At 54.7% G+C, this 27,232-nt stretch overlaps 1 protein-coding gene across 1 annotated transcript in view; it reads left to right on the forward strand.

Moving 5' to 3' along the window:
• ADGRD1 (adhesion G protein-coupled receptor D1) overlaps positions 1 to 27,232 on the forward strand; it is a gene marked incomplete at its 5' end in the record, with an annotated part of 110,733 nt that overhangs the window by 10,512 nt on the left and 72,989 nt on the right. Inside the window, 8 exons of the mRNA XM_032595353.1 lie at positions 5,749 to 5,928; positions 8,900 to 9,154; positions 12,835 to 12,899; positions 13,626 to 13,781; positions 16,404 to 16,463; positions 18,876 to 18,993; positions 20,232 to 20,342; positions 22,175 to 22,250. Coding sequence (XP_032451244.1) covers positions 5,749 to 5,928; positions 8,900 to 9,154; positions 12,835 to 12,899; positions 13,626 to 13,781; positions 16,404 to 16,463; positions 18,876 to 18,993; positions 20,232 to 20,342; positions 22,175 to 22,250 — 1,021 coding nt within the window. The remainder of the gene's footprint in view (positions 1 to 5,748; positions 5,929 to 8,899; positions 9,155 to 12,834; positions 12,900 to 13,625; positions 13,782 to 16,403; positions 16,464 to 18,875; positions 18,994 to 20,231; positions 20,343 to 22,174; positions 22,251 to 27,232) is intronic.

Consider the following 27,232-nt stretch of genomic DNA (forward strand, 5'->3'; position numbering starts at 1 on the left):
AAATCTGAGGTCGTAGTATCAAAGCGGCAAGGCGGGATGGTGTCTACCCAGAGGACAAGTCCAGGGGAGGGCCATTTACTTTAACTGGTTTGGGTTGAATGATGCAATTATCTACGTTTCCAGGAATGCTGGAATGTTTGTCAAGACCAGTGGTTCCGAAGTTTGACTCACTTTTAAGACGTTTATAATTTTTACTCATATACAGGTACCACCTGAACTATTATCATACTTTGTGTTTTTCTTTCTTTTTTTTAAAGTTTCTTTATTTTGAGAGAGACAGAGACAGAGGCAGCACTCGTGGGGGAAGAGAAGAGACAGAATCCCAAGCAGGCTCCACAATGTCAGCACAGAGCCCGCTGTGGGGCTCGATCTCCTGAAACCATAAGATCATGACCCGAGCTGAAATCGAGTTGGAACCTTAACTGACTGAGCTACCCAGGCACTCCTTAGTGTTTTTCTTTAAATGTCACTCACTTGGATTTAATTGAAAAAGAAACTATCTCCCTCCCATGAACTGAAAACCAGTAACAGTAATTCCCATAAACAGGAGACACCTCATTACTGAGTCCGGCTTGGGCATCGTTACCCGACGAGGGCTCTACATCCAACATGTGGCGTTTCTTTGCTAAGTGGGGATTAGCAATCGTTACCTACGCTCGGATGGATTTGCTCCTTGCCGCAGGCCAGAAGAGCCAAGGACAACTGAGAAGGCAGTAGCTTCTCGTGCTGTGATTCGAGTTGGGTAAAGGCGGGTCTTTGCGCTAAAATTCTCTTGGACAAAGTGTCCAAGGCCCTCGAGTGGTGGGATTACCAACTCTTAAGAATACAGGGGTCAAAAATGTCATTTTAAGCAGCACTCTGTTGGAATGTGGGGACAAAGATGACACTTCAGTGTCTTGTGGGATCAGAGTTTGGGACCGGAGGTGGGAGCCTTGCTGGGCTTGTGTCAGGCGAGCCAGAGAGCCCAACCCGCCCCAGGGAGTCTCTCCACCCCCGGCCTGTGCCCTGGGGAAGCTCCTGGCAGGTGTCCCCCTGTCGTGGACAGGAGAGGCTGTCGGAGCCCTGCTTGCTTGTGTCCTCTCCTGAGCACAGCGGCCGCTCTGTGGGAAAATCTGCTTAGGACCCAAGTAATGCCTTACTTGGGCAGGAGATGGGTGCGTGTGTGTGTGTGTGTGTGTGGGGGGGGGGTCTGTCTGCACACGCACACCAGGGAGACCACTCCCCAGGAGCTCCAGCTTCCAGAATGGAGGGAGACCCTCGAGGCCCCCAGTCTGAGTGCACCGAGATGTGTCTTACCCGAGACCACGGTTTAGCCCTCAGGTGACGTTGATGGCACTGGATTTGGATGCCCTCAGTTTCCCATTCCAGAACGTTCTGCAGCCTGCCCTCTGGCTCAGGGTAATTGTTGTGCAGCTGTGCTCTTGGCTAGCTCCCAGGCTGACGGGGTGTAGACAGGTCGCTCTCTGCTGGTGCCACGGTCTCACAAGGGACGTGGCCACCTCCACCTTGACCCGAGTACAGGAGTAAGCAGGACAGGATGGAGCGTCCGCTTGTCCCTCCGCACCTGCAGCGGCGGCTCCGGCATCCTCCCCAAACCTCTCCCCAGAGTGCGCGTCACAAAGGAAGGAGGGATCCAGGCTCAGCTCCTTATGGGGGCCTCTGGGGGCACCACGGGGTCAGGAAGGGAAATGTCAGCTGAAGAGTCATAAAGCAAGAGAAACTCAACTCACAGAGGGAATCGATTTGCTCATGGAATGAACGGCTTCAGGTAAGATTGTGTTTGGTTGGCTGTTGCTGTGCAACACACACACCTGAACTTTAAAACGTAAAACACAATTTGGTGTCACTTTTCCCGGTTCTGTGGGCTGACTGGGCTCAAGGCACTGTCGTCAGACCGCGGCCAGGCTTGGAGTCACCCAAAGCTCACCTAAGACAGTTCTGTCCCTCTGGCTCTGGCGCCCCTGTGCCCGCGTGTGTGCACGCCCATGTGTGGTCTTTCCCCAGCTGCGCGGCCTGGACTCCTCACGGCTCAGACCTCCCAGAGGCACGCAGCAGAAGCTGCTGGACAATTAGGGACTGCAGCTGGGCCTCGGCCAGTGTCCCTTCTGTTGTCCCCTGTGGGTCAGGTCAGGCAGAGGGCAGGTGGGGAAATTCGCCCCGGGTGCTGGCGGAGAGTGGCGAGGTCACGGGGCACAAACGGGCGGGACGGGGGATACTGCGGGCGTCTTTGAAAATCACAGTTGGCCTCAGGCCGGGTCCAGGGGCTCAAGTCCTCTCCTCAGAAACAGGCGTCTCTCTCCGCTGACTCTCCCCAAGAAGGCACAGCAGTGTGCCACGGGGTCAGCCCAGAGCGGATGCTGATGGGCGCGGCCTGGAGGGGGCCCAGGGTGTGCGGTCAGGGGGGCCAGACTGGCTCTCCCGAGGAACACAGCCGTGCTGTTCCTGGGGGAGGCGGGTGGACGCCACGCTGGCCACACGGCCCGCAGGTCACTTTGTCCCGACTCGCTGCTCAGGTCCACTTTGAACCTGGGGCATTCGGGACACCGTGCCGAGTCCCCTGGCCTGGGAAGGGCTGTTCCTCTACCTGGAAGGACCCCATACCTCCCCTCCCCCAGCCAGCTGCCCTCCCGCCCCCCATCAGAGGGGACAGTGTGTTCACCGAGACTTCCTCCTTGGCCCGGGGCGTTGTTGTGCACTGTTTTCTTGGAATTCCCGGTGTCTGTTTTGTCTCCTTCAGTGAGTGCACGAGTGCGGTCTCTGGGGGAGGGCAGTGACTACAGGTGCAGCCTCCGGACCTGTGCTGCCTGGTTCGAGTCCTGCCTGTCACTAGCTGTGCGGCCGCCCGTGAGTCACTCAACCCCTCTGTGCTTTGATTTTCTTACCTATAAACTGGGGACACGAGTGACACCTACTTCATAGGGCTGTTGGGAGGGTTAACAGCTCACACGCGTACAAGTCTTGGGAGAGTCTTTGCTCCCAGGTAAATGCTGATGATACTACTTTTCTTTACAAAGTGTTTTCACATAGTAAGGAAATCGGTTTCTTGAACGTTAAATGCATTACGTGTTATTTTCCCCCCTAGAATGCTATGTGTCTTTTGGCTTTGTTCTGGCAAATTATTTGCCTTGCAGGATTTTACATTTCTGTGCTTGGAAGTGTCAGTCTTTCCTTGTGGCACCCGGACGGTATTTTTCTTTTCTTTTTTCTGTGTCTTGTCGAGAAAGACCTTTTCTCATTGTGTTCTTTTGGGTAGATGACGATATAATGCTCATAGGAAGTAAGTGTGGAAACAATGTGTCAATCATTGCACCTCATTTCCCTTCAGATTGTCTCTTCTTCGTGTTAATGACCCAGGAGAGGGAAGCAGAGATCCTCAGGGCGCTGGGATTAGCGGCTCCTGGAAACTGATGTTTAAATATAAAGATAGAAGCAATTATCGTGCGGGTTAAACTAGCCGAAATGAGACTTGCTCACGGGCACTGCCATCTGCCTTCCATCTACCCTTACCTAACGCCAAACCGACGTCTCCTTCTTCTTTTTCTTCTGGGACAGAAAGGCATTTGGCCAAAGCGGGACTGAATGGGAGGAATTTCTAAACACAGCAGTGTTTGGAAAAAATTAACTTCTATGAATCCTCTGGGATCTCGTTTCATAACAAGAATTTCACAATGTGTGTGCTAGCGTCCTCGTGAAGCGGGTTGTGTCTGAGAGCAGAGAGGCCAGGCGGGGAGGTGAGGTCTGTGCTGGGCTCTGCTGGCCACAGCACCTGGCGGGTGGAAATGACGGGCCCCCCGCGCAGCAGCGGGTCAGGCAAGGGCCCTGGGGTCGCACTCTGCCCTCCAAGCTGCCTTCCATCCAAAGCCCCAGCCTCGTGGCCCACATGGCATGGCACCTCGGGCACTTTCTGCCCTCCTTGATGGCCCTGAGAGCACAGTCCCTGTGACCTGGGGTTCTACTCGCCCTCCTCAGAGGTCAGCAAAGGTCCAGGTCCCAGCCATCATTTTGAGGTTCCTCTTATATTTAAAAATTGGGAGAAATTCCAAACAAGGGTTATAAAATTATGCCATGTTTTAACATGTTTATGACAATTGTAATAGGGCTTTGAGCCCACAAAAGTATGATGCAGTATGACTGTCACAAGACAGTTGAACAACTCGTAACGTGTCAATTCACAAGGCATTACAGTAAAGATGGCTGGTAATGGGATGCATGTTTATATTTGCTGAAAGATGTCTTCCTTTAATCCAGTGACTCTCAGGCTGTGTCCATAATCTCATTTGAAGGCCCAAAGTCTAAATTTGGTGCCATTTGTATAAAAAGGCCCAGGACAAATGGCCCTCCGGCTCTGTCCTTCCACCCCCAAGTCCTTGGGCCTGTTTTGATCAACTCTGGGCTCCGTCCTCTCCTGCCCGGGCCAGGCTGAGAGGGATGAGGCCACTGGGATTACTTCCTGCTCTCGCACACGGTCCACGCGGGTCGTCAGCTCTGTACTCACACGTGTGCACCTGTTCTCTCCCTCTCTCCATCTGTCTGTCTGTCTCTCTCTCACACACATGCACAGGTTACCCATATAACAAGGAACTCCTCACCCCCAACATCTGGACTTGTTTTCAGGTGAGACGCGGTGACCACTGAGCCAGCTCGTTCATAGTAGCATCTGAGCAAAGAGCATGTCGTCCACGCGGTACAACGTGGGGCCAGCTCGGGACTTAGGAACCCGACTACCTGTGGGCTGGGTGTCTTGAAGGAAAGTTTAGCGGCCACGGCCTCCGTGGGCCCCACTCCGTTCCTCTGTTGGAAATAACAATCGTAGATGTCAAAACCCTTAAAAGCGGGCTTCCCCTTTGACAAGAAATTCCCTCCTAGGAATTTCTCCTAAAGGCATATAATCTGAGGTGTGCCAGGTTTAGCTGGCAGTTCTGTTTGGAAAATAAAAAGCTGAAGGAGACCATGTGATACCGGTTTCGATGTAGCGCTGTGCAGAGAACGGGATGACGTGAGGCTGTATGGACACTGGAGGGATTTTGTGGAGATACAGTAAGTTATGTGGTTTATAAGCCAGTGTGCGTGAGCTGGTTCCTTTCTTTGTAAAATATGCTTGTAGGGAAGGTTTTAGGAAGACTTACCGGGAAGACGCTTCTGGACTAAAAGGAAGAATAAGAACAGATTGTGGGGGCCCCTGGGTGGCTCAGTCGGTTGAGCGTCCGACTTTGGCTGAGGTCATGATCTCATGGTCTGTGAGTCTGAGCCCGCGTCGGGCTCTGTGCTGACAGCTGGGAGCCTGGAGCCTGCTTTGGACTCTGTCTCCTCTGTCTGTCCCTCCTCACGTGTGCTCTGTTTCTCTGTCTCTCAAAAATAAATAAATGTAAAAAAAAAAAAGAAAAAGAAAAAAGAAGATTGTGCAGGCTTTTATATTTGGGGGCTCTGGGGTCACAAGGCTGGAGCTTGGATCTAACCTTAATGATGGCTGGTGACCTTGGGCAAGCTGGCCCAGTGTCTTCGTTTCATAACGGGGGTGGTAACAGGGTTTTCACAATATTTAAGAAGAGAAGTCCCTGAAGACTCTTGGAAAAGTGTCTGGTACTTAGTGAGCTTTTGCTAAATACTGCCTATTGCTGTTATCGGAATTTTCTGAATTGAACGTGCACTGTCTCTAGAATGAGGACAGAAGGGCTTTTCAAACGCAAAGGAGCTGCTTCTGAGTTCCTTCTGCTGTCATTCCTGACCCAGCGCCTCTCCTTCCCTCAGGGGTCACGTTTTCTTTTTTCTGGAAGACGCACGGAGAGCAGTCCAGACCGATCCCTTCTGCATACGGGGGACAGGTCATTTCTGAAGGGTTCAAGGTCTGCTCCAGTGGCGGCAAGGGCTCCGTGGAGCTGTACACGCGGGAGAACGCCAAGACGTGGGAGGCCACCTTCAGCCCGCCAGGTAAGGGACCCCTCGGCCTCTGCTTTAAGGGTTTGCCTGGGAAGATGCTGGAGAGCACCTGGGCCCCTCCCACCCCAGCTGGGCCCTGCCTCGGTTGCCTGATGCCCCGGTCTCAGCCTCTGCTTCCTGGGGGGAAGGTGCTGGCCTGACCTGCCTGAGGCCAAGGTCGGGGTGGGGCTGGGGGAGATGAAATGCGGTACCGTGCCTGGTGCTTAGCATCGCTCCTGCTCCATTTCCCCCTCCCTTCCCCCCTCCCCTCTTCCTCCTGCTTCTTTTTCTTTTGCTCCCCCTCCTCCTCCCTATCGTCCCTCGCCTCCTCCCCCTCCTTCTTTCTAGTGGTATAGACTCGGCAATGTTTATTTAGAGTATGATGTGAAGACTTTTTGGAAAAGTGGCTGAAGACTGGGGAGGAAGGGGGGTCTGGAAGACAGGAGTTGGAGCCGTGGTGGGGGTGCCCTGGGACACGTGGGGAGGGAGCAGCACGGTGGGCTCCCCCTGCTGACGTGGGGGAGTTTGCAGGTGGGCGTTGCGGGCCAGTGTGGCTCGGTCTGGAGATTCCTGCTTTCTCTGTGCTCTGTGGGGTGATGTGGGGTCGTGCAGTGGGCACAAGTCAGGGGTGTGTGTGGGGGGAAGCTTGGGGAGCAGAGGGTCTGAAGTGGACACTGGACAAGGTAGAGGTGACCAGGGCCCCAGAAGTGTTGGGGTGACATTGAGGGGGAGCCCAGTCCAGGCTGGGGGCTAAGAGGGAACCACGGACGGGGCTGGCAGAGTGAAGGCCTCCAGGAAAATGCACCTTCTGGCCCACGGAAAGGAGGCTGTATGTCTTAGTCGCTAAAAGACCTGGAACCAAACAGGTGTGTCCGAGCCCTCTCTGTGCCGGGCTACCTCGGGGAGTGGGGGAGCCGTGCTCACTCACTCACACCCAGCCTGAACGTTGTCTGCAAAAGAGGTCTGGGAGGATCTCGCCTGCTTGCTTTCTCTGACCCCAGGTCAGGAGTCTCTGCCTCCCCGGCCCCCCCCCCCCCGGACGGAACCACCTGTACCTTGTTCCTGGCTCTTATCACCTTCTGCCCAAGGTCAGGTTCTTATGTAACAGCCGTATCCCCATGATCCTCGGGGCTGACACTGTATGGAGCACCTAGTAGGTTTCCTCGACATATTTTACGGTAAAGTCTACTGAACTCTGTTTTTCCACCCAGGGAAATGGGGGAGAATTGTAAACATTTCTGCCTGGCAGTACACTCTATTTGTTCATTGAAGAAAGTTGTTACTCTTGCTTTAAATTCAAGGGCAATACACTTTGGACCCATTTAGGACCCAAGGGCTCTCCAGAGACTCAAGATTATAAAGTTGCACAGTCCTGAGCAACCTGAGCAAGAAAGTCCTAAGTAACTGCTGAGTGATTGAATATATATAGTATATATATATTTTAATTATTTTATTTTTCATCATGATACATGTACTCTTTAATCCCCATCACACATCTCCCCTCTGGTGACCATCAGTTTGTTCTCTACGGTTAAAGAGTCTGTTTCCTGGACTGTTTCTCTTTTTTCCCCTTGCTTGTTTTGTTTCTTAAATTCCACATATGCATGAAATCATATGGTATCTGCCCTTCTCTGACTTACTTATCAGAATATTCGATAGCTCCATCCACGTCATTGCAAATGGCAAGATTTCATTCTTTCTTATGGCTGAATATATATACCACTTCTTTATCCATTCATCAGTGGGTGGATGCTTGGGCTGTTTCCATACTTTGGCTGTTGTAGATAGTATTTTTGTATTCTTTGGGTAAATACCCAGTAGTACAATTGCTGGGTTGTAGGGCGGTTCAAGTTTTAACTCTCTGAGGAGTCTCCGCACTGTTTTCCACAGTGGCTACACCAGTTTGCCTTCCCGCCAACAGTGCACGAGGGTTCCTTTTCCTCCACATCCTCACCGACACCTGTTGCTTCTTGTTTTTGATTTTAGCCATTCTGACAGGTGTGAGGTGGTATCTCATTATGGTTTTGATCTGCATTTCCCTGATGAGTGATGTCGAGCATCTTCCCGTGTATCTGTGAGCCATCTGGATGTCTTCTTTGGAAAAGTGTCTATTCATGTCTACTGCTCACTTTTAAATTGGATAATTTGTTTTTTTGGGTGTTGAGCTGTATCAGTTTATTATAGACTTTGGATAATAACCCTTTATCAGATTCGTCATTTGCAAATATCTTCTTCCATTCCATCGGTTGTCTTTTAGTTTTGTTGGCTGTTTCCCTCGCTGTGCTGAAGGGTTTATTTTGATGAAGTCCCAACGGCTTATTGCTGGATGATTTAAGATGATGCCGGGCTCAAGATGATACATGTCCTTTAACGGGCTGCCCTATTCCTTCCGGAAGGAAGCCCATGAGATAACACAACACTTGCAAAACCAAGCTGGGCCCTTCGTGGGCAAGCCACCACCAATGTCTGATGAACATTCTTCTTATTGGGTCACTGTGGTTCTCGGGCCAGAGAGAATGAGCCCAGAGGGTGGCCCTGACTACCGTGATACCGCCATGTTTATTAGTGTTACGTGTACCATATCAGAGCAGAGGTGGATACCAACCGCCCTGGGCTGAATCAGGCCCTCAGATAGGTTTTATTGTCCAACGGGTTTTATTGACCTGCACTATGATGGCACAGGCAGGACTGAAGAAAAAGAATTGTTTTTTTGAACAAGTGACCCCCATTAGCTATTATTTCATTTTATTTTAAAATAGCAAAGGATCTAATTTAAAATAGCAAAGGGTCTCTCTGGACTGCTTCTGGAATTTTGGGGATGGGGACAATTTCTTCTCTGTGCTTCAACGTACTGAGAAAAGTTAGATCTAGATCATGAAGGCCTCACCAAGATTAACAGTGACTAATCATCTCGAAAGGGATTTAACAACTCAGAAACATGTGCTTCCCACATCAGCAGAACAGTGATCTTTGTTCTTTCCAGGTCCCTACTGGACTCACGTCTTGTTTACATGGAAATCCAAGGAGGGTCTGAAAGTCTATGTCAATGGGACCCTGAGCACCTCTGACCCAAGCGGCAAAGTGTCTCATGCCTACGGGGAGCCCAGCGTCAACCTCGTGATCGGGTCTGAGCAGGACCAGACCAAGCGTTATGAGGTCGGAGCTTTCGATGAGTTCATCATCTGGGAACGGGCCCTGACCCCGGACGAGATCGCGATGTACTTCACAGCTGCCGTTGGTCAGTGGGCACAGGGGTGGGGGGTGGGCTCGGGCCAGCTCTGCCCGTCTCTGGGAGGACAGGGCTCCTTCCGTCCGCCTCCCTCACTAGCATTTCTCGCTCCGTGCTCTCCTGAGGGGACCGTCTGCGCCGCAGGCTGAGAGGCATCCTAACGAACCTCATAAATACAGCCATTTCTCTAGAACACCTGTTCCCCAGGATGGAGAAACTGGCACCTTAATGGAGACACACTGAGATGAATATTCTGCTGGTCGCCAGGGGGTTTTGAGGTGTATGTGATGGATGATTACAGACCCTTTGGGAACAGGCATTCCGGGTCCTTTAGTGCATCTGATCAACAAATGCTTACCAGGTGCTTCCTGCATGCCAGGCTCTGATGGGCCCTCAGGGACAGGTGGCCTGGGTTCAAACCTTCACTCAGCCACAATGAACTCTGGGACGTGGGAAGTCACTTTTTTTGGCTGAGGTAAAATTCACGGAACATAAACTTGACCATTTTAAGGCATATGATCTGGTGGTACTTCCTATGTTCACCAGCTGTGCAACCATCCCCTCTGGTTTAAAAAGTCTCATCACCCCAAAAGTAAATCCAGCACCTGCTAGCTTTCACTCCCCAAGTCCCCCTCCCAGCCCTTGGCCACCGCTTAGCCAGTGTCTCTACATATTTCCCTCTTCTGGGTCTTCCAACCACATGGAATCATGTAATATATGACTTTTTGTATCTTAATCTTCCCAAATCACTGTGTTCTCCTTTGTAAATGGATGGAAACACTACTCATGTCCCAGGGGTGGGGGGCTGTGGAGCCACAGTGTCACGGGTGTAAGGCATCAGCACAATGCCTGCATGTGGCAGGTTTTCACAACATTTCTGCTGATTTATGATTAATATTTACTTCCCCCATTCTATTTTCACTGTGATAACAAGGGAATGCACTGGTCCTTGAACGTGAAATAATCTGCCAAAAAATGACAGTCACTCATAAACATTTGTTGGTTGGCCACTGCATGGACACCAGAGCAGCAGGGGCAGGTCGGGACCGGGAGGTGTAGGTGTTAATGCAAGGCTTGCCCCCTCTCAGGTTCTGACAGTGAGTCCCTCAGCTGTTAGGACCCTGTGATCATGTGACAGAAAACACAACTTGAGTGACTTACGCCAACAAGGGAAATTAAAAAAAAAAAAACAAAAAACTCCCACAATGGAAACAACAGGAGAAAATCCGCTTCAGGACTGGTTTGCTCTAGGTGCTCACATGTGTCACTGGGAATCTCTTTGTTTGACCCCGCTTCCTTCTGGTGGTGCCACTATGGCTGCCATTCCCTCCAGGGTTCCACCCCATGCTCGCAGAAGATGAACTTCTCTTTTCTGTCTCCTCCTGCAGCAGGACTGGCCAGGAGTCTCATTTGACCAGATGGATCCATGTGTATCCCAGTTTCCAGGAGCTGAGAACTGCGGCTGGGGGTGTGGGATACGCTGACTGCCTTAGGCCTGGGTCACAGTCCACCCTTGACGTGGCAGTAGGATTGGCGTGTCCCAAATGCAGAGGAGAGGGGACTCCCCGCAGATGACTGGGGCTGCTGATCTCGAGAGCAGGGCATGGCCGCTGTGTGTGCAGGAAGTCTGTGTCCACGGCGGCCTTTGACACTCATTCTTCACTAAGAAAGTGGAATTCATTCCTGTCACACAAGTGACAGAAGGACAAAATATAGGTCCTTTACAAGAAAGGATATCAATCTTCTGCATTTTATAGCTTAAGATTCAGAGATTTGTCACCAAGACTAAAATGTCATCTGTATCTGTATTACTGAAAGCCTGAAACAAATCCTTCTTTCTCGATACATTACCATTTTAGTAACACTGGAAAGACGTGTTGCTCTTTCTGGTTCTTGTGTCTGTACCAGCAAACCCTTGTCCCCAGGACATCCCAGGGCTCAGAAATGGGGCGATCAGCCCCACACATGGCACAGCCTTTCAGGTCACCTCACCCTCTGTGCCCCATGAAGGTGGTATCTGATTTTGGGGGGGGGGCATTCAGGAGAGGTGTTGTATTAACACCTACATATCCCAAGGAGTGCACACATGCACCTTTGCTGAGCCAGAACTACACCCATCAGGGCCCCGTATGGCTTGGGGACTTGCTTTTGGAGACAGGTCACGTGACATAAAGCACGTATAGAGAAAATGATCTGGAAGTTCCCTAGACTGCTCCATGTGAGTCGGTCCATCAGAGCCAGGGTCATGCCAGCTGTGTGAAGACAGACATCCGGGCTGAGGTCCAGCCGGCTCTCAGGCCAGGCCAGGGCCCTGCTGTGTCTGGTCTGTAGGAGGAGGCAAACCTGGTCTTTGCATAAAGCCCCGTCTGCACACCAAGGGTGAGCCCAAAGCAGGCATTTCTCTGCATGACCGGCCCAGAGGGGGTGTCCCCTTCTAATCCATTAGCCAGAGCAGGCCAGATGCGGTGACTTTTCCTAATTCATACAAGGGCAGAGGGTTGATCATCCATCACCTGGTCAGCTTTGTTCCCAGAGCTACAATGGATGGCCACCCCTTCCACAGAAAATCAGGGGAAGTAGAAGGCTGCGTTCAGAGTCGTGTGATTTCCAAGTTATGTATTTTTGAACACTGAAAACACACCCACACAATCCGATGCCCACAAAACAAGAGCCCCTTGGGACCTGGGACTCACAGAGGACACGAAAGATTCTCATTTCTTCCCGTAGCCTTCCAGGGTCATCGACGGTGACGATGGGCAGGGTTGCCGGGTTAGTCCTTACCGTCCTGCGCTTTACTTTGTGGACTCACACAAGTTACATGTGAATTGGGTGGGACTCCTCTGTAACTACTTGGCATTTGAGGAATGAATGTCACTCTGACTTGGAGAACCTAGCGTTTGGGTCTCTAGTCCTCTGGGCAGAGTCTCCCCTTCGGCGCCTTGTCCCCCAGCTACCGGGCCCCACATAACCCGAGGGGCTGGTTACTACTGGAGCTAACTAGGGGTGGTGAGGTCATTTCCTTAGATCACTTCAAGCAACCTGGAGGGATTTTTCCGAAAATGAGGTAGAGCATCTAGTTAGTCTGTGTTCTTACCAGGAAATGCTAAGATTCGAAATAGCTGGTGGAGAAGAGGAAGAGAAGAGCGAACATGGCTTATCTTTGGTGTTAGATGTCTTCGTTATTTGTAGTTAACCAAATGGAAAAGAATAACCAGAATCCTCAGGGTTGAAAGGACTCAGGAGGACAATGTGCCCCACCACTTTGTGTCTTGCTTCTTCTGTCTGGGAGGGAGGGTCTGTCTCCGCCCAGAGATTAGCAGCACTCTGTATTCTATCTCCAACTAGTCCAGGTGTAATTGAAGGCCGTTTTTTTGGTTCTTTATTTATCTGAGATCGGTAAAAGCTTACATAAAATCGTCTTTTTATGTGACGCCTTGCGTGAGGGTGTTCGAAAGCGATTTGAAACATAGATAGAAAAGTAATGTGACCTGGGAAAATCCATACCATCTACCCATTAAGCTAATTTATTAGCCCTGTATCTGTGCAACAGCATTCCTGCTCAGCATTCTCAGGCTGTCTTAGACGGGTCTGAAGCTGGAGAGTTTTGAATAAAGGCAGGCCTTTCTTAGGCTGGGAGAGTGACCACAGTTTAGTCCTTAATTCAGTGTTATTGTGTTTTCTCCCCCCAGGAAAGCATGCTTTGTTGTCTTCGACGCCACCGAGCTTCTTCATGACACCCCCAGCCAACACCGTGGTGAGCACGCACATCGATCTCGGTCCCCTCTTGCTGAGAGCCTTTCGGCTTAGACTGTATGCCAGGGCTGAATTCCATCAGACAGTCTGGCTCTCTCTTGTTGGCAGTGTAGTGTCTGGGGAGGAATCATCCCTGGAGGAGAAGCTTAACTTTGGCACTAACTCTGGAGGCTCAGCTGACTGAAGGGAAAGTCCTCTGCTTCTTGTGGCCTGTGGCCAGAGGGGTCGAAAGGAAGTAAACCAGACGTCCGGGGACACAAACACAGAGACCGTCTCCTGGGCAGGCGGCACAGCGAGCGGAGAGCAGGGGGCTGTGCGTGGATGCATGCCTTCTGTTTGTGCCCCTTGTCCCGTCGTCTGAGGAGAGATCAGTCCACCCAGAAACGTCCCCCTCTGGAAGCAGTATTTGTAATCATGCTACTTACCTTACTTGGGAGCTTTAAGGGGACAGCGAGGGCGCAGACTCTTGCACCATTTGTGTGGGTGCAAATTCCAGTTGTTTCCCATGTGTTTCTGGGTCAGCCTCTCTGTGCTTAGTTTCAACTCTCAAATAGGTGCGTCTTTCTTGAGGTGGTCGGTACGTGTCAGAGAGTCACGGAAGTGCCTCATATGCGATAAGAGCGAGTGCCATCGTCACGGGGCTTCACGAGGCACGCGGCCTGGAGCACACGCTGGACTTCTTGGACTTGCATCCCCAGCCCGAACTCACACCTCTCATTCCTTTTAGCTGCCCACCGACGCCTACCATCCTATCATAACCAACTTGACGGAGAAGAGAAAAAGCCTCCAGAGTCCAGGAACGGTACTGAGTTACCTGCGAAACGTGTCCCTCAACTTACCCAGTAAGCCCCTCTCCCAGGAAACAGCGCTGAACCTCACCAAGGTAAAGCTATTTCTTTTCTGCGCCTGGCAGATCAGAGCAGGCAGACTGCCAGATCCAGGAGCACAGGCGTGTTTTGTTTGACCTGCACAGAGTCGTAGAAAAGTCGTGAGCTTTTACGTAAAAGTCCAGGTTACAGACTTCTCGTGAACAGCCGGATGGGGTGGCCCCTCCAGCCAGCTCTGCCCAGCACGCCGGGGCCTCCCTCAGCTCAGACTCAGCTCTTCACCTCCTGTTCCCAGGTCCGCATCCACCTGGCGGCTGACCATCTGGGTGTGCTACCCGGCCGCCTCCCGTGGCGACAGGTGAAGGGTGGGGTTGGGTCTCGGGCAGACGTGACCTGGTGTGCACACAGCGTGACCCCCAGTGCCGCGATGTGCACGTCGGTGGGAATTGCCAAAGTTACCTAAAGTTAGGTGCCATTTATGGGATGGAATCAAGGTGCTTTTCACTCTGCAGGTCAAGGTAGGGGCCGATCCCTGGCTCTTGTGGCCTTAACTTGATCTCAGCACCAGGGCTCTCGGCCGAGTGGGTTTCCCTGGGGAGAGTGCAGCGTAAGGGTCCCGAGCAGGGTGCAGAGGGCTGACAGCAGGGTTGAATTTCCCTCCACGGCTGCTTGCCCAGTGCCCTTGGTCACGCTGCTCATTTACGATACGGGGGCGACAACAGGATACTCGGCTCGGGGGACCCAGGTGGGCTCGTGCGAGCGGAGAACAGAGTCTGGCACAGGTGAGCGCTCAGTTAGGGTTCTTCGTCCTCCCTGACCCGCTGGCTGCAGACGGACGTGGAGGAGCTCGGGACACCCGGGCGTCCTTAAGGGGGGGAGGGGCGAGTGCTGACATCTTTGGCGTGCTGGGTTCCGGGGTCCTGGCCCCTGCCCCGTGTCCCCGGCCAGGCACCCACCTTCTGCCAGGCTCGGCGTCTCTGCCAGCGCGCAGAGGCCATTCCGCTTCATCCGCCTCCTTGCGGGAGTGGTTCTGGCCGCCGGGGACTAGCAACAGCACGAAGGGCTTACTTCCACACAGGGGCGAAGGAGTGCTCCACCTGGGCTCCAGTGCTTCGGTCTTCCCGCACACCAGGGCTCTGGGCGACAGCGCAGTTCTCCACACACTCCGCCGTGTTTTCCACCGGCTGCCGGGGTAGCGCCACACCCCACGTGTGGCCGACAGCCTCCGGGAGGGAGCCGGAAATGCTTTCCCAGGGTTCCCCGTTCGGATCTCCCTTCACAGCTCATTGGGCAGAACTCGGTCACATGACCACCACCTGGCCAGTCGCTGGCCAGGGGGAGCAGGCGGGGCGTGATGGCTCAGCCAATCATAAGGAGATGGAGGCGGGAGCAAGGCGCTGTACTTGCGCACTTCCAGGCCCCCCCCCCCACACCTGCTCCAGGCAGGAGCCCTGGGGTGGAAGGAAGGATTCCCAGGGGGCGCGGGTACGTGGTGGGTGGGCGGTAGCCTCCAGGGTACGTTTGTGTTGGAATGTGGAATCCAATGCAGGTTTCCACAGGTCATTTTGAAGCTTGGTGATTTCCTCTTTCCCTGCGCCTCCCTCTCTGGGCCTCCAGACAGGGTGGGAGATTGCAAACTCGGCCCTGGTCGACCGAGGGAGGAGTAGAGGCAGCGGTTCACCTGCAGGGGGTGGCCGCAGCCTCGGATCCGCCGGAGTTTCATCTGTAGGGGAGCCTCTTATTTTGCAAGGGAAGCCGCATGCCTGGATCCTTCAAGTGGAAAATAATCCAGTTTTTAAGTGGACAGCTAACGGACATTTGAAAGCAGTTATTTGCGGATTTGTGAGGCGGGTTCAGCCTGTGGGCTCTCGGTTTGGGACCTCTGGTGTGGGCCCCGGCGGAGAGACCCGCCTGGGCGTCCTGCAGACGAATCCTGCAGATTTACTCCAAACCCCACCCATCTCTGATTGGGTGAGAAGTAAAAACCCTTGGCGTCCATTATCCAGTTTTCCATGATGTCCTGGCTTCTCACTGGCTAGCACTGGGAGGGGGAAAATGAGGAAAAATCATTTCCTGTGCTGGGTGATAAGGACACCGTTAGCCTTACCTGGCTGTGGAGTACTTGAGCTGTGGCTAATTCAAATTGAGATGTGCCCTAAATGTAAAATATGGCCTGGATTTCTAAAACTTAGGACAAAGAAAAGAGTGTGAAATGTTAAATTGATATTTTTTATGTTGAGCGCGTGTTGAAGTGCTATGTTAGGTATATAGGTATAGGACTGAGTAAAATATATTCTGAAAATTAATTTTGCCCGTTGCCTTTTAACTTTTTAAAATATGGCTACTAGAAAACTTAAAGTTTGAAATGTGGCTTGCATTATATGTTTATTCCACCAAACTGCGCTGGAGTAGGCGTCGGCAAATTGTAGCCCTTGGGCCAAATATGCTCTGTTGCTTGTTTTGCTAATCAAGTTTTATTGGAACGTGCTCATTCAGTTCTGTGTTGTCCGTGGCCGCATTTGCGCTACAATGGCAGGGTTGAGTGTTTGTGACAAAATTGTACTCAAAGCCTAACCGCTTTACTAGGTGGGCTTTAAAAAAAATAAAAGTGCCAACTCCTGTTCTAGATTATAAATTCTAAGATACGTGCTAAGCAGTGTCATTTTGTCTGCCTTTAGGCTTTCTTAAAAACCATGGGAGAGGTTCTTCAACTGCCCAGTTGGATTGATGTGTCAGAGGTAAGACAAAAAACATTTGAGCTTCAAAACGTACATGCTTTGGGAACTGCCGTGTCTTCCTAGAGGTGGTATGATTGTGGCCCAATTCACATCTCTAAGAGAAATGATGCATCCCTCCGTCCCGCAATCTGGGACGTTAGAGCTCAGACCAGATATACAACTCATTTGAAGTGCCTTGTCTTCTGTATGGCTTAAGGCTTGTGTGTCAATAACATGCCACTGTCCTCCACACCGAGCAGGGAGGGGGTTGCAGTTCTCCATGAGGACTGCATACTTGGTTGACGTTTATCATTTTTCATGATAAATTTTTTACCATCACTTTCTTCTCGAATGGTAATAAAAACATGTTTTACGCTTAAAGATCACTAGCTTATGTGAAAAAAGGGGACCACGTGGCAATATGTACTTCGTGATAAGTGTAAGAACCAAAAACTTCTCTTTTTCTCTGAACAGCAGATAGAGAATGGAATACTTTTTTTCTTTTTAAGAGTAATGCCATTGACTTTACTGCTTGATAAAACAAGTTAATAAGCTGTAGAGAAGGTAGAAACTGCAGCTGGTGAGAAATATATAAAAGAACAGTCACCTGAAGTCTTATGGCACACCGTGACCCTGAGCACTCTTGCATACGTCCCTTTCCATCTAGTTTACATTTTGCTCACGTGTATATATTCCACAAATACTCTGTGTGCGTGATTTAACCTGGCTGTCCTTAACTATGTCCAGGGCAGTTTCCAGCAACAGTAGCTATATCAGTCAGGCTAGGCGAGGCTGTGCTGCAGTAACAAAGAGGCCCCTGCATCTCGGTGGCAGAGCACAGGTGAAACTTTTCACTGATACAGAGTGTGAAGTGGGTCTCAGGAGCCCTTTCTCAGTCCAGTGACCTGGGGTCCTGGCTCTGTCCATTTTCTTATGTTGTGGTCTTGACATGGGACCTACAAGGTTGCCTGGCGGGGTGGGGGACGCATAACTGCTTAGCAGGGCCATACCCACACCGGTCTAATATTAAAGCGCTTATTCTCCTGAACCCCTATAATGTTAAAAAAATATTTGCTGGTTGGTGGCAGAAATGTTATTAATGAGATTGCTACAGGATTTACATTTGATGAACTTTTTATTTGAACAGTTTCAAACAGAATGAGATTGGATTTAACCCTGGCAAAGGGAGGGGGGAGAAAGGATCCTGCATTTAAGATTGGGATAATCTTACCTAGAAACCCTTTCTAAAAGGCACAGCCGTCTAGAGTTCATGCCCTCCGGGGGTGGCTCTGTACAGGGCTGCAGCCTGGGAAAGCCTGGGAACATGGCCAGCGGAGGACCTGAGTAGGCCTATTTTCTCAGCATCATTTTAAAGTGACTTTTTTTGAATGCTCCGCCACAGAACAGAAATGATCATGAAACCATTCAGGCTTAGGCAGGCTCGACTGTTCATTAGAGAGAAGGTACGAATCAGCCCCTGCCCAACAGAACTGCCGGCCAGAAACACAGATCTCCATGTGCTCCACCGGGCTTAGCTGATTGAAACCAGGCCACAGGCCTGAAAGAAAATGTCTAAAATTGGCCTCCCTGTTCTATTTCCACCTCATTAGATTCCCATGGAGCGTGTGTTTGTGAGAGAATGCTAAGGACGCTTAGCTGACAGATGGTTTTCAGAAAGGCGGGAAGGAGAGAGGGGCGTGATGGCAGACGGGAACAGCCACTGCGTGCCTGGGTGGCTGAGAGGCCCTGTCCCTGGTAGATGAGTGTCTCACGATGAGGGACAGTCAGCCCAAGGTGGGCTGTCTGCAGAGATACGGGGTGACCAGGAGGGACCCCTGCCTTCTTGGGGGCAGCGACCACTGGGATCCTCTCTGCTTGGGGGATGCAGAGTAAGTGGAGAGGGCCCTTGGAGGGAAGGGGTGCACCAGGAAGGTCATGCAGAGAGGATCTGGGGAGCTGGCGTCCGTCCCCTGCATGTAGAATAGGGTGAAGCCGCTGGTGTCCTTGTCCTGGAGGGGACTTGGGGCCAGTTAGCCCCTTCCGCGGGAAACAGAAGGGGGCATGGCAGGGCCGGTCAGAGATTGGCTGAAGTTCCTGGTGACTTCAGGGTGCAGCTGGGACTGGGTCTCTGTCACCTGGGGCTAAGCCTTGGAGCCAGTGGCTTGGGTGGCCCGGGGGACTGTGTTCCGCGGGCTCGGTGGGGCGTTTGCCTGTGAGAGGGGTGGTGGCACGGCTCCTTCCCATCTGGTCATGGAGAGGTCAGGCCTGGCCCACCAAGGCCTCCGCAGACGCGGGGCGCTCTACCTTTGGAGGGGGAGGGGGCACCGGCGGCGCCAGTGCGGAGCCGGACCCCGCGAGCTCGGCGAGTGCGTCTGGGGAGGGCAGTTGTGCCCGTTCCATTTGCTCAGTTCCTTCACGTTGTGTCGTTTGCAGGACAACGCCGTCGTGCTGGGCTTGATAGAGACCGTCGATACCGTCATGGGCCACATCTCTTCCAACGTGCAAGCCAGCGACCCCCAGGTCACCATCATCGGCTCTTCCTCCATGGCAGGTAGTCGTCCGCCCAGGGCGGGACGCGGCCGTTGGTGCGGGCGGAGGCGCGGGAGGCGCGGGAGGGACGCTGGCCCCTGGAGTTCGCGCTGACGGCCCTGCGTCCACCTGCGCGCGCCCACGCGTGCGCAGACACATCCGCACAGGTGCGCACCCACACGCGCACAGGCGCGCACACAGCGCACACACATAAGCGCACAGGTGCGCGCACACGCGCGCAAATGCGCGCGCGCAGGTGCACACGCAGCGTGTAAACACGCGGGCACAGGCGCGCGCACAGCGTATGCACGCGCGGGGATGAGTGCACAGGCAGCGTTTACACACACGTGCAGGTGGGCACACACACGCACACAGACGGAGCACCGCGCCCATCAGCCCAGACAGACCTCGCTGCTTTTCTGAACTGGGTCGCCCTTACACAGAATTACACTTTGGGGGGAGAGTGAGATCGGGGCACACGTGCTCAGCCACGATGCGGACGCAAAGCTACGTAAGCATTTGATGGCGACTGGGGGACCAGCCTGATCTTGTGCTCGGTCGTCTGTGCTCGGAACGGAGTCGAAAAGCCGCGGCTCCTTCGAGTGCCTGTGAAATAGAAGGTGCAGAATCGGGGTTCCGAGGGCCAGCTGGAGGCTTGGCCTAAATCTGCCTCTCCGGGATGGTCGGAGCAGCGTCCCACACGTGCTGACTTCGCAGCGCTTCCCTCCTGCAAGTCTCTACCTGGGGAGCATTGCTGAGCTCCAGCGCAGCGGCCGGGCTCTGGATTAGAAGCCTAGTTGAGCCACGGAGGATAGTTGTAGTGGGAGTTAGTCGGCTGCGATGGCTCCCTCCGTGCAATGACACGTTTGCCTGATGGCCGGGAGGTGTGTGTCTCGGGTGCCTTCCTCCTGCTGTGTCTCACGGGGTCCCCCAGAGTGTGGTGAGGGGCGGCTCCCCCTCCGCATGGGGGGGGGGTCATCGCATAACTGAGAGCCATGGTGACAGAGGCCCGGAGGGAAGGAGGGGTCACCTCGGGCCACGGGGCCCCCACAGCGTGTGGCCGGATGGACACGTTAGCCACGCTCGAAATTACTTTCCCCGGACTCTTATTTTTTCAGGTCGTCGTTTTCTAGAGGTAATTACACTACCCGGGGGAGCATGTTCTTTTAAAAACAGCAGAGGCAGATGGGGTTTTACGGCCCAATTTCCTGCGCCGCGGAGCTGACTGACTGTGGCTTCCTGTCTCTGGCTTGTTCTCAGAGTTCTCTGTGGCCAAACTCCTACCCGAGGCCATAAATTCCTCCCACTACCGCTTCCCGGCTCAGGGGCAGAGCTACATCGAGGTTCCCCACGAGGCTTTCCGCAGCCAAGGTGAGTGCAGCTGCAGGGCCCGCCCGGGAGCTCGGGCGGGGGGCGCCACCAGTCCTCAGCCCTTCCAGATGTGTTGCCGGCTGTTACCTGGCGAGCGAGCCACCGCCCTCAGACCTGCTCGCCTCTTCCTGCGCTCCGGGCCGGCACTTCTCAGGGTGTGGCGGGAAGCTCCCGAGACGCTCACTCAGAATGCTGATTCCCAGTGCCCTCCAGCCTCGTGAACTGGGACTTGGGACAGGGGCGGGGAATCTGCATTTTGGGGAGGCTCTCGAGGCGATTCTGATCCACCGTGAAAGACGCCCTGTGTCCTCCCAAATCTGCGCTGAGACGTGTCAGCCGCATATGACTAGATGCGGCCATCTCCCCTCCCCTGTCCCTGGCCTCGGGCTAGGTTTGGGGTTGGTCTGCCCAGGGGGCCTGGGTTCTGCTTCTGTCTCAGGGGCTCAGGCAACTCTGGCCATTTCCACTGCAGTCACAGTCCCTCCAGACTCCTTGAAAAGTGACTCGTCCCTCGGGGTGTCAGGGGAGTCGTGGATTTGACTCAGCTCCTGATGCTCTGGCCAGAGGACGTGGGATTCCCAGGGTTCTGCCTTAGAGACTGGGGACCAAGACCAGTGTGGGTGGCGTAGGATCACGGTGTCCCCTCCCCAGCAAGGAGTCCCCACTCGCCAGCCCTTGGGAGCCCACCTCCGCTCCCTCCGCCATCTTGCTTGCCTGTGTGAAGGGTGCCCGGGGATGTTAGATGACAGCCCCCTACACTTGGGGTGAACTCCAGAAAGGTCTGGAGATGATGCTCTGATCCGCCAGGGGCACACGTGACCTTTGCTCATCTCACACACCTGGCTGCATGAGCTGGAAACCCTCAGTGTTGCCGAGCGAGCTGGGCCGCAGCCTCATGCTGTCCCCTGTGAAGGCTCCTCCCACCGGCAGCAGGACTTACCGGTCACGAGCGCTGACCGGTGGCTGGAATTCCCGGGAATTCCGGGTTCAGCCACTTCCGGGTTGTGCGGCCTTATGCAAGTTACCGAACCTGCCTGTGTCGCGGCCTCCTCATCTGTGAAACGGGGCCGGTATTCGTACTGGGCTCGTAATATCGTTTGGAGAGCTGAATGAGCAAAGCCCCTCTACGTGGCACATGCTGAGACTTAGAGGATGTTAAAGACATTCCTGAAATGTTAACAGAGTCGACAAATATCCCCGACGATCCCGGGAAGACAGCTAACCGCTTATGCTCCAAGCGCTCTCCGTGAAGCGGGTGGAGGGAAATAACAGAAAAAATGATTCCTGCTTCAGAGCTGTCGTACGGCAGAGAGGTGGGACCCAGCCGAAAGGCGTGAGGGGCATGTATGTGGTCACTGCCGCTTGTAAACCCTGCGTCTGCCGGCTCGTTCAAGCATGCGTGTTACTACAGATGCCGCATACACCAGCAGCGAACAGGACGTGCTCACCCGGAGGATGCAAAGCTGGAGGCTGGCGCTGGGACCGCCCCTCGAGCGGGGCCCTGTGCCTTCGTGAACTCTAGCGTTTCTGGCGAGTCTGGCTCCCCCCCTGGGAGCTGTTGTATCTGTCTGTCTGGAGTTGACTCGGGGGAGGAGCAGGGAGTCATTGTCACGGTTGAATCCATAGCTGAAGGGTCACAAAGTTTCTACTCAGACTCATGGAAAACTCTACCCTGAGAGTCCCTCACTTTTTCCCTCCCCACTCCCCAGGAGCTGCCCCTGGGGTTTTGGGTGTGAGGGTCTGCACTGTGCATTGCTGGGCGAGTGGGTTTGGCTGGGGTATTTGTCACCAGGAAGATTGACGGGTGTCTGTGACCCTCTGCTTTTCCCCAGCCTGGACCACCATCGTGGGCCTTCTCTACCACACGATGCACAATTACCTGGACAACATCTGGCCAGCCAAGACCAAGTGAGTCCCTCAGGGTCACATGGTACGGAGAGGGCAGTGGGTGTGTGTGTGCTTGTTTGCTGGGTGGCTGTGACACCCCCACTTCCCTGCCATCACCGGCATATACAATATAGCCTTGGAGGACACTGGGCGTTCGGCGGGCCCTGGGTGGGCAGCCTGAGAGTGCAGCAGTCAGGTGACCATATCTGCCCTGTCTGGAAGGACCTGCGTGACTGCGGGCGAGTGACCCAACTGCCTGAGCCTCAGCCGCCACTTCCGTAGAGTGGGAGGACAGCGGCACATGTCTCCAGCAGTCAGGGTGTATTAGATACGTTGGCTTAGGTGGAAGGTGGGGAGACTGGGGGCTCATGAGACTAAGGAGGCTTCAGACACAGTTAGATCCAGGGACCCAGGGGATGCCTTGCGATCTGATCTCTCCGTGTCCCGTCTGTGCTCACTTTTGTGTTGGCTCACGTCCAGGGAGGCCTCTACATGGAAGCATGGCGGGCTCCGGTAGCTCAGGGACTGCCCCCCCACCTCTGGGTCTTGAGGTCTCCGAAGGAGCGGAGCCTTTCCAGAATGTGCTCGTGGAAACTCAGGGAGGGCTGTGATTGGTCCATTTGGGTCATGTGCCCCTCTTGGCCGCCCCCTTCATGGTGGCCGGAGCATCCTGCTCTCTCATTGGTTAGGTCTGTTCACATGACCCTGTGGAAACACAGGGAGAGCAGTGATTGGCCCGTTTGGGTCCTGCCCCCTTTTGGCCCTTCCACTCATGGGGGGGTCAGAGCATCCTGCTGTCTAGCTGGCGGTGTCTGCTCACGTGGGGGTGGGTCAGCCCTCTCAGACCACAGGGAGAGGCTGATTCCTCCGAGAGGGGAGGGGAGGGTCGGGTCCGTGCCTCCCCTTTCATAGGGTTGCCCTCACCCCGGCTTGGTGAGGCTCCACTTGGCTCTCTTGCCCCCCCAGCTTCCTCCCTGCCCGGGAAGCTGCGGGCCCCCTCTGCTGCCCTGCCCTGCGGGGTGGGCTGCGGATGCTGGCACTGGAGCCGGCTGTGTGGACCCCTCGGTAATGGGGAGCAGGCTATTTGAACTGCGTCCGGATAAAGGGTGGGGGATGAAGACCTTGTGGGAACACGGGTGGCTGAGCCCCGGCATCCCGTCTCCCAGTACTGCTCCTTCCCACTGCCTGGAGGGACGCAGCCTTTGGGGAGAGGGTGGCCTAGGGAAGGAGACAGCCACGATTCTGCTCTGGACCTGGGACCCATCGCCCTGGGAAGGCCTGCGCTTGGACAAGTTTCCTTATAACTAAGGAAAGGGGCCCTGCCACTCTTTGTGTGTGGTTTCCAGAATTCTTCAGGAGAGCCGTCAGAGGAAAATGCCACCGCTTTTTCTCAAAAAGATGCCCTCCCACCTCTTTGGGGGGGACACTTCTCCAATCCCAAGATTATGAATGAAAAACGGGCCCTTCCCTGGCCGCCCTAATCTGCAGCTCTCGTAGCTGAACGTTCAGGCTGAAGCGGATTTGTCGTCGCAAAACAGGAGCTGTGTGTTCCTGAGGCGGAGCCATGGGGGCCAAGGGTAAGGGCGTGCAGGGAGAGCGGCATCTGGACCCCCATCCACATCTTCCTCCTGCCTCAGACTAGCAGAGGAAAGAAAAGGTGGAACTGCTTTTTACGGACACCAGCGTGTACGCGCATTTCAGGGGACAATTGGCTGTGACCGAGTCGAATCATGACCCAGCCAGGTGCCAGCAGACTTTTTCATAAAGGGCCAGATAGTAAATATTTTTGTCTTTACGGGCCATACTGTCTCCCTCACAACTACTCGTGTGCGCTGGAAGTGTGAAAGCAGCCTCAGACGACGCGGAAAGCAGTGGAAGCGGCTGTGTGCCAATAAAGCTTTATTTATAGGAGCAGGCAGCCGCCCAGGCCTGTGTTTGCACACCCCTGCTAGACGGTTCTGTCAGTGCTGGCAGCAGCAGATGGGGGAAGAGGCTGTGTTTGTCCTGCCCCGCGTTGGGGTGGGGGGTGGGCCAAGGCTCTGCTCGAAGCCTGCAGGTGGGACATTCGGGGCCTTCAGCCTTTAGCGCCCTGCTGCCCTCACTGCCCCGGCTGCCCCCAGGGAGGACTCTCGGACGCCTCAGAACCCACGCTGGCGTGATCTGGACCCCCGCGGTCAGTTCCTCTTGTCTCTGAAAGTCGTGGGCTCTGAGACTCGCACACCGGGCGGTTCCCCTCCCCCCACGGCCCCCTGCCCCTTAGCAGTAACGCGCGCCGACTGCCGGAACCTGTCGGCCCCAAAAGTACACTCCTCTCCCAAAGTCCAAACGTCTTGCAGTGATGAGAACGTGTTTTTCGTGTGTGGGATCTTCAACCCGGGTGAAGGTGCAAAAGTGTCCTCTTGTTGGCGACGTTAACCTGGGAAACAAAGTCGCTGAAATAGCTGCTCAAGTACAGCCCCCATACGTGCGGTCTGTCCTGCGGCATCAGGGCGGGACGGAAGTCACTGGTAGCGTCGTGGATGGCAGCACAGAGTCGGTGCTGGGCTCCCGGCTCTCTTCTCCCGGCGGGGCCCTTACCGGCTGCGTGAACTGGGCAGATGCCTGGCCGTCTCCGTGTCGTCCTCTCTAGAGTAGGGGTGGGGACAGTACTGACGTGTGAGGCTGCCTTGAGCGCTAAGTGAGTTAATTGTTTAAACAAAGTGCACTGCTCCTAACGACATCTGTAAGTGCTTGCTTAACGAGATCTGTAATCACTCGATAAGAGGATTGGACGTCCTCGCCACAGTGACTGGAAGAGAATTCTGAAATTCCGCGCCCGGTTAGGGTTAGACCAGTAGAGCCAGCTGCCTGCTTGCCTCCACAGCCGGGCCCCTTCCCCTAGCGTTCTGCATGGGGCCTCCGTACACGGAAGGTTTCCGTAAGAAGGGAGGGGGCGGTGGGGTCGTGACGTTCTCTCAGTCGCCCTTGGGGGCAGGGTGGGGCCAGCACGTGAGTCTAGGGCATGAAGCTGGGGGTCAGGCTGGCACGGGGTCACCATATCCACGGCCACGCCCTGGGCGGGCTGCTGCAGGGGCCCCGGCAGCCACTGGCAGGGGCGGCGTCTCACTGTGCACGGGTCCTGGGGGCACGTGGCTGGCCCCTGCTGGGCCCCCTGGACACGGAGGGTCCTTGGAGCGTCACGTGCCCCCTCGTGATGAGGACCGCTCTGCTCTTCCCAAGGGCCGTGCACCTGGGACGGCCGTGTCCCTCAGAGCGGGGCTGGGGATCCGCGCTGGGCACGGCGTCTCCGCTCCCCCTCCGCAGGTGGAGACCCGGGCCCTCTCCGGGATGTTAAGGCTGCCGGGGGCAGAGGCAGGGCTGTGACTCGGGTCTCTAGGTCTCCGCGTCTTGTTGACGGAGTCACATGTGCTGCAGGAGAAGCTCCCGGGGGCTGCGGCTTACTTAAGTGTCCGCGTGCGTCCTTCTTGTAGAGTAACGCCATCCGGTCAACGCGGGAGGAATGACAGAATCGGAAGGACGCCACCCTGCATGTAGTCGCTGATGGGGGCAACGTCGTCAGTGGGTGTTAATACCACCGGGTGAGGGGATTCGTGGAACGGGGTCGTGCCCTGTCGCCCCAAGGGTACTCGTTAGTTCACCAAGTGAGCAGGGTGCCTGAGGCTGGAGACGGCTGTTGGGTACCACTTCAGCCAGCTGGTCACTCTCAATATGGTCAGCACTGGGGCGTGATATCCTGTGTCCCCCCGGTGCGACGCCATGGAGGGAGTTAACGTGGCCCGTGGAGTGATCCTGCCCCGGGTGCGTGGCCTGAAGCCCCACGCGAGGAAACCGTCCACAGATCTAAAGTAAGGGCCGTTTTGTAAATGGCGGTTTGCACTGCTGGACGTCCACGAAAGAGGAAGAACCGTGGGGACCGTCCCAGAGTTCAGGGGCCCGCGGAGCGGCGCTCCCTGGCGAATGCACAGGCCTCGTTAGGACGAAACAGCCGAGAGGCACAGGCGGGGACCAGGCGTCGCATCGTGTTAGCGAATCAGTGTCTGGCTTCCGAGTGTGGTGACTGGGCCTCGCTACGGACGAGGCTGACTCTGCGCTTAGAAGGGGCTTGCTAGAGCGTTTAGGGGGAGGAGAGTCATGGCGTGCTTCCTCGCGGTTCAGCAAGAAGAAAGTTGTACGTGCGTGTGGAGGGCTTGAGCCCGTCAGGTGATGTGACTGTGACGCTGGCAGGGGACCAGGGGCTGGGGGCCTAGGAGTAGAGCGAGTGTCCACTGCACGCTTTCTAGCAAAGCTTCTGCAGGCTTGACGGGGAGAGGGGTTTGAGCTCAGTCGAGGGAGGAAGAAGACTGTACGCCCAGCGCGTTGGCCGTCAGGATGACGGCTCCGTGGGCGCAGACACGGGAAGGTAGCAGAGTCCCCCGCCAGACTTTGGAGAGCGGGTGGCAGGCAGGCAAGGTCCCAACCAGGCAAGAAAGCAGCAGGTGACCGGGTGGCCCGTGCGGGATCCCAGGGACCCCACGTCTCCGGCGCTCCGGGGTGGCTTTCCAGAGTTGAAGTCCACGCAGCAGACGTTTGCCGCTCACTGACTGTGTGCAGGCGGGCTGGGACCACGGTGAGGCAGGCAGGCGCCCGGGGCGCAGACCTCAGGGAGGCGCTCACTCGTGGGGTCGTACAGGGGCCGCGCGTGCCAGGCCCTGAGTGTGGGCTCCTCCTTAAAACCTGTGTCCCAGGCTCCTTGCCTCGCCCCCATCTTGGCCCTGAGTGTCACTTTGACCTCATAACTCCGTGAGGCAAGTATCATATACATCAGGTAGGGGTCTTTCGATCGGGGTGTAAGGAACAGAGAAGCTGGCTTGAACTGTCTTAAGTAGGAGGGTAGTTCATTGGATCGTGTCAGCTGAAAGGCGCGTGGGCATTTTGGCTTCAGGAGCAGCTCGATCCGGCGTCCAGTTGATCTCACTCTGCTCGATCTCACTTCTGCCCTGGTGGGGGGCTCCTCTCCCAGTTCA

This window comes from Lynx canadensis, chromosome D3, assembly GCF_007474595.2.
Source record: "Lynx canadensis isolate LIC74 chromosome D3, mLynCan4.pri.v2, whole genome shotgun sequence".
Taxonomy (NCBI): domain Eukaryota; kingdom Metazoa; phylum Chordata; class Mammalia; order Carnivora; family Felidae; genus Lynx; species Lynx canadensis.